The sequence below is a fragment of the Sceloporus undulatus genome, chromosome 7, assembly GCF_019175285.1.
Source record: "Sceloporus undulatus isolate JIND9_A2432 ecotype Alabama chromosome 7, SceUnd_v1.1, whole genome shotgun sequence".
Taxonomy (NCBI): domain Eukaryota; kingdom Metazoa; phylum Chordata; class Lepidosauria; order Squamata; family Phrynosomatidae; genus Sceloporus; species Sceloporus undulatus.
This window is the reverse complement of record NC_056528.1, coordinates 34,631,961-34,638,687: the sequence shown is the minus strand read 5'-3', so window position 1 is coordinate 34,638,687 and position 6,727 is coordinate 34,631,961. Positions and strand designations below refer to the sequence as shown.

General features: G+C 44.2%; 1 protein-coding gene across 2 annotated transcripts in view; it reads right to left on the bottom strand.

The window, feature by feature from the left end:
- Positions 1-1,285: 1,285 nt before the first annotated feature.
- Positions 1,286-6,727, bottom strand: part of SLITRK2 (SLIT and NTRK like family member 2) — a 10,648-nt gene continuing 5,206 nt past the window's right edge. The window contains exons 1-2 of one of the 2 annotated variants that reach the window (XM_042477709.1): positions 5,273-6,689; positions 1,286-5,027 (exon numbers count right to left, since the gene is read on the bottom strand). In XM_042477709.1, the coding sequence (XP_042333643.1) occupies positions 2,411-5,027; positions 5,273-5,520 (2,865 nt within the window). In that variant the 5' untranslated portion in view covers positions 5,521-6,689 and the 3' untranslated portion in view covers positions 1,286-2,410. Of the gene's footprint in view, positions 5,028-5,272; positions 6,690-6,727 lie in introns of those variants that run through there. The other variant, XM_042477710.1, reaches the window with a different exon arrangement.

Here is a 6,727-nt window from a genome sequence, read left to right as displayed (position 1 = left end):
CCATACTGGTGGCTTTAATGGACTTCATGTTACCCTTCCACTAATTTCCAGCACAACATACTTTCCGGTAAGTCCCATGCCAGATGTGGGGACCTTTCACGCTACAAAATTATTCCCCAACAATTCTGTTTTAACTGCCGTGCCTGAATCCTATGGAACCCTAGGATTTGTAATCTTGGTGAGGCATTAGCATGCTAAATAGCCTTCCCTACACTGCAAATCCTAGGATTTCATAGGATGTTGCCATGACAGTGCAAGTGGAATCATAGTGCTATAACTGTGTAGTGCAGAAGATCCTCCTCAATAGATCTGCCACTCTTATAATGGAAAACATCAGTTCATACTATTTCCATGCCTTACTGATCCCAATGAAGGACAAGAAGGACAATGATAGAAATAAGAAGAGGGGTCTTCGCTGGTCACTACATCCAACAGGAGACCAAGGAAGGAGTCATTCATTCAAACCTACTTGGTATTCTTCACAACAATCTAGGTGCCATTCTTAATGAACCTTAAGGATCCTTTGGAAGAATATTCCACATTTGGTCAAAGAACACAAAATTACATAAATTATCAAAGCCTGTGGTTAATTGTATGCATTCATCTGGATAACACAACCCACTTCCACAAGACAAAGTGCTAGTTGAGAAGATGCCTTGAATAATTAAGCACACACCTGTAATGCTTTCCTACAGAATGTTAGAAATGATTAATTTGGGGGCTGGGTTATGCTTTAAAGCATCTGCTCTACAGAATTAATGCAGATTGATAATGCTTTAACTGCAACGGCTGAGTGCGATAGAATTCTGGGATCTATAGTTTTGTGAGATAACTTTTTGTGAGTTTTATGAGATAGCCTTCTCTGCCAGAGAGCTCTGGTGCCACAAAAAACTACAAAGGATTCCATGGGATGGAGCCATGAAAGTGGTGTCAAACTGCAGTGTGGCATCTCTCCCCATGAAATCGAAGCAACATTTGGTGGCTTAAGCATCCCACGTGAAAAGATTTACTAATTCATTGTCCTTTTGCCTGTGAGATATGATGGGTAAAGCCAAGAATTCTGCCTTTTCATTTGGATTTGGCCAAATAACAAAACAAAGAAACCTTTCTGAAAAGACTACAGGTTCTACCCAATCTTTGAAAATATTTTTCAAGGTCGAGGATTACACAAACATCTTTCCTTATTTGAGGCAATGTATGGACACTCCTGCTAGGATGCATGAACAAAAAAAGACTCTTGGGGGGGAAAAAAACCCATGCCCAATAGAAATGTCAACTCTTATCATTAAACGTATAAAAATATCTAATTTTAATGCAGAAAAAATATATTACAGGTAAAGTAATGTCCTCTTAATTAGGCAAATAACCTGAAAAACACTGAACATTACAATGGTGTTAGGAGCTGCAGCATAAATGAAGATGGGACATCCACTGAGCAGGTTGCTTGGAATTCTGTTAAATGACTTTAGAAAATAATAATCATAATCATAACAATAATAACTACTCACTCCCGAACCAGGCAGCTGAGTACTCAAATCCATTGCTAAATCCTTAGTTCATTTCATTTCAAAAGTTCATGTGAAACAGGATCCAGGGTGAGGGTGGGATTGGTATAGGGAAAGGATGGATTTACAATTCAGTCTATTTTTTTAAAAACGGTCTCAGAACTAGCTTCACTTAAAGATGGGGCCAGTGTTGTTTTCGCTTGAGCAAAAGGCCCTTTGGATTGAACACAGCCAACGTCTAGATCTCTATTTTACATTTGCCGTTGTTGTTGTTGTTTTAAATTTTCAAAAAATACAATACATTAAAATAGATTCAAATTTATCAAAGCTAAGCGCAACAATTAAGTAATAACATACTTAAAGTGCAAAGGCACTTTAACAATCACAGACAAAAAAAGAAGGTGACACCCAGTGGCTCAACTTGGTCATTGAAAGAGCTGCACGGACAATATTATTTACAAAAAAAGGAGGAGAGATAGTCTAGCCTAGGCAAGAAGAGAGGATGGAATATTTGGAGATATCATCTATTTAATACATTATTATTTTTTAAAATATCTGCTTGTATGTTGTGGGAATGGGGTGGGTTCTTTTTTCTGCCTTCTTTCCCCCAGAAAATAAATCAATCCCCCCCCCCCCAAATATAAACCATCAGCCTCAATGTTTAAAGGGCTGGAATGCAAGAAAATAACTTATAAGGGACCATAATAAGAAAGAAAGCACCCTTCGTAGTCCTGGCATAATATAGGGATTGTTGCAGAATTTAAATCATGAAAACAGTCTTGAGGATTTGACAAATCACATTGGTGTGTCAAGTCTGAAACTGGGTCATATTTTAAAAAAGGATTTATCTTTCCCCCCATAAATGAACCCCCTGGGACCTTCCCCATTCCTTCCCACCACCCACTTCACAGCTGACTAATGGCAGTTTGTTTCTCCAGAACTTCGAGGTAGTCTGGTTCAGTCTGTAGTTTCCCTTGCAGCAAAGGAAGGTCAGGTTTGGATTGTTCTGCAAAATATTTCCGTGGAGTCCCATACAAAACCGTTTTATTTATCCTGTCCTGGTTTTGTCGCCTCGACTCATAGGAAGGTGTGAACTGCCTTTTCGGGAGGGTGCAAAAGTTATAATGAACCAGGCTTCCACTAGGCAGTTCCTTGACCCTTTCCACAATGTTCTGATAGAGCAGCTCCGGTTCCCTCGCAAAAGCCTGCTTCTCTAGCATTTCGGCTGCCGTGATTGTAAATGCTAGGCTGGCTGAGTCGTCTTTCTTAGGTTCAAGGTTACTATAGCTATACTCATGGAGATTTCTGTAGTAGGCTACCGGGTCTCCTTCCTTCTGCATATAGATGGGGTTCTGGCACATCTGGCCCACAGGAGGTGGGATGTAATTATACACATGCCCTTCAGCTTTATCGTGTGCCTCGCTGTTGTAGCACCCGTACTGCAACTGGAAGGAACTTACGTCGAGGTTGTTGGCACTGCTGGGCACACTTGGCATGCCCTTGCGGCGTTTGAGAACAAAGACAAACAGGCCTGCTCCAAAACAGACAGACAAAATAAACACAACCAACAGGCCCAGAATTAAGACAGAAAGAGGGACTTCCGTCCGCATTTCCGGATAGGAACTTGGGAAGATGCTAAAGGCTTGGGGCACATCTGTGTTCAGATCTGGCGATGAGAAAGATGCATCTAGCATATTGGGATTTTCAGGGCAGATGGCTTCCTTGCTCAGGGTCTTGAGATGTTCTCCAGCATGCTTGGCTGGAGAATCACAGATCACTTCATTAATGACGACCTGAGCCCCTGATTGCTGGTTGTTCTGCTCAGTGACACGTTCTATCCAGTTCCTCAGTCCCATGATGTCACAAGTACAATCCCAAGGATTTTCTTGAAGATCAATCTGAATCAAGGCTGAAAGCTGATCAAGGACCCCTCGCACAGGCAAGAAGGAGAAATGGTTGTTCCTCAGGTTAAGCCTAGTCAGGGTTGTGCCCCCAAACACATTGTCCGGGAGGGACCTCAGAAGGTTGTTATTCAGAAATAAGAGATGAAGGTTTCCCAGTGCATCAAAGGTATGTGGCAAGATCTCTTTAATCACATTATACTCTAGATAGAGATACTGCAAGCTATGTAGTCCTTCAAATATGGAAGGGTACAGGACCTCAAGGTAATTGCCATTGAGATAGAGCCGGCGTAAAGTGGTGAGGTTAGAGAAGGCACCTTCTTGGATCACTGCAATCCTGTTGTTTCCCAAATGCAACAAATCCAATGAGCTGTATTCCAAGAGATCCGTTTTGTAGATAGTTTGCAAATAATTGCTTGTTAGATAGAGTTTCTTTGGACTGGTGGGCCTGGGGTGGAGATCAGAAATGTTGCCAATTTTTTTCTCTTGGCAGTTGACATTCAACCCATTATCAGAACCTTGAGAAGTGCAAACACAGCCGGTTGGACAAGTAAGTGGCACAGGGGACTTGGTCTGGTAAACCATGATAGGCCCAAAAATCTGTCTATCTTTAGACACTGTGACCCGAGGGGTTGGCCGGTTCCTTGTTTTGGGTGGGCGGCTGGATTTGGGAGCCCTTGTAGCACCAACAGCAGAGTTAGTTGTTGGAGGATATTTCTGGATGTGCGTGTCTGAATGGGAAGGGTGCTTCTCTCTCTGGTTAGAGTCCCCAGAACTTTTTCGAGGGCAGAGGTCCTGCCTGGTGAGTTGGGTGACATCTTTGCCATGTAGTCTGAAAGGGGTCTCACAAACAATCTCCCCAACAAAGACCGTGATGGTATCTAGCCAAGCTTTGAGAGGCAGAAGGTCACAGGTACAGTTCCAGGGGTTCTCCTCCAGCTGGATCTCCATGATGCCTCCAATGTGTTCCAAGACACCAGCAAAAGGCATCATCTTGAGCCTGTTCCCTCTGAGATCCAGGTGAGTGAGCAAGACAAAACGGAACACATTGCTTGGCAGAGACAACAGGAGGTTGTCATTGAGGATCAACACTTTCAGCTTGTTGAGCTTGCTGAAAGCTCCTGCCTCGATCGTGCTGATATAATTGTAATCAGCCTGCAGATATTCTAGGCTCTCCAAACCTAGGAAAGTGTCCTCCCGTAGGATTTCCAACTTGTTGTTGTTGAGATGCAGCCTCTTAAGGGTCCGAAGGCCTATGAAAGCCCCAGTTCGAATCTCCTGCATGTCGTTGTTGCCCAGGTGAAGAGTCACCGCATTGGAGTAGTTGACAAACTCATTGGGGTAGAGGCGAGCAAAGGCATTGCCATTGAGGAAGAGCTGATAGATCTTGGATGGCGGAGGCAAGAGAAGACTAACTGTTGTAAATCCCTTGTTTTCACAATTAATATTCAGCACGTTCTCCTTCTCCTCGCAAGGGCAGCGGCTCTTGCTGCAAATGTCTTTGGCAGGTTTGCGGCTCTCTGTCGGCGAGATCCCAGCCACTGTGAACACACTGAGCAGCCAAACACCCTTCAGCATCTTTATGCTCCGTCGACCCCAGCTTCGGCACCTACAGTCAAACCTTAAGGGAGGCAAGGAAGGAAAAAGCAGAAAACCTGGGTTTTGTAAAATAAATAAAATAAAATAAATTAAAAGATAAACAGCCAGCTGGGAAGAAGGCACTGGGCAAGGAAAAAGCTCAGTAGCTCAGTGCCAAGTTCTTTGTAGTTCCCTCTTTGCATGGATGTGGCACCCTTCCATCATCCAGAAGCATCTCCTCTCTACCTTTCTGCATCTCCTATTCCATCTATTGCCTCATCATCATACCTTGACATCATCACCATCTCTCTGAAGGCTCTCTCTGAAAGCAAGGCTGTCCTGTTCAGCTCTCTCCCCTTCCTCACTGCTGTGTCCCAGCCCCCACTGGATTCCTGGAAAGGGGAGGGGAGCGAGACAGACGTGGGAAGCTTCAACTTGCCAACAGCCCGTGCCCTACTTAACTCTACCAGTCTTGCCCTCCTCCTTTTCCCAGCTGGCCGCATGACTCTGGCACTTCCCAGACCTGGCCTCCCCATCAGATCTTGACTGCCACCCTTCTCCTGCTCCTACTTTTTCCCACCCCATCTCTCTGACATGCTTGAGATCTCTTGCCACGGAAACTCTTCTCCAGCCTTGCAAAGCTCCCTTTGTGCCATACCAGAGCTGGTCTCCCTCTTTTCTATACATTCCCATCAGTGGGCCCCTTCTTTGCCTGCTTTTTCCCCACCTCCCCCATTTCCACAGTCATTCAAAGCACTGTGAAGGATGCAGTCCTACAGTTTCCACCCCAGACAGACTAGGAAAACCATCAAATAATGAAGAGCTGTAAGGAATGCCTCAGTTCTCAATAAGTAAAGCTGGAAGAAGCAAAAGGGAAAAGAAATGAAACTCTGAGCAATAACCCTTCCCTCTTTTCTTTTCTCTCATCATTCAAGCACTCCTTCGTTCATCCATTGGGGAGGCTGGAGGGGATGCTGAAGCATTATGGAATTCCTACCATCCACTAACCATGAAATATTTAAATACAGTTCTGCAATCCTTGCAAACTAGGTCTCTTATTCTTGCACCCACCACCACTGCCTCAAGCAATACAATTCAGTCCTGCAATGTCTGAGACTGTTAGTTGATAATACTGAGAGGATATAGAGGAACGAATCACCAAAATATATATATTTTAAAAATCATCAGGCTTGGCAAGTGTTAGACCTGCTGCTTTCCCCCTCTCCTAATCTACTTAACCCTTTGGTCCACCACTTTCTAAACCCCAGTTTTGGTCACACTTTCTGTGCCTCTCAGCAAGGAGAGAGTAGGGAGTAAAACAGAGGGAAGCAAAGCAGCTAACATTTGGCTTTTCCATCCATCCCAAAAGACATCTATACAATAGGCATTTTGGAGGATGCTGCATCCCGAAATGTCTTCCCTTGAACTCTCTAGACTTGCACTTTCTGCACCATTCAGAGGTCCCTAGACTATTTGAAAGCAGAGGGGGGGGGGGAGGGAGAAGAAAATCTTAAAACCTTCAGTTCCAATATCAATAATGGAAATCTTTCACTGGACACTCCCCCCTGCCAGCCTTTGTCCTCCCAAATTCTTCTGGAACCCTCACCACCACCACCACCATGCTAAGCTGACTCAGCTTGGAGAGAAATAGTGGAGAAATGGGTGAGAGACATCCCCAGACCTCTCCATTGAAATCTATGCATGCATCTTCCTAGGTTCTCTTCCTTCTCATTTTTTGGGGGG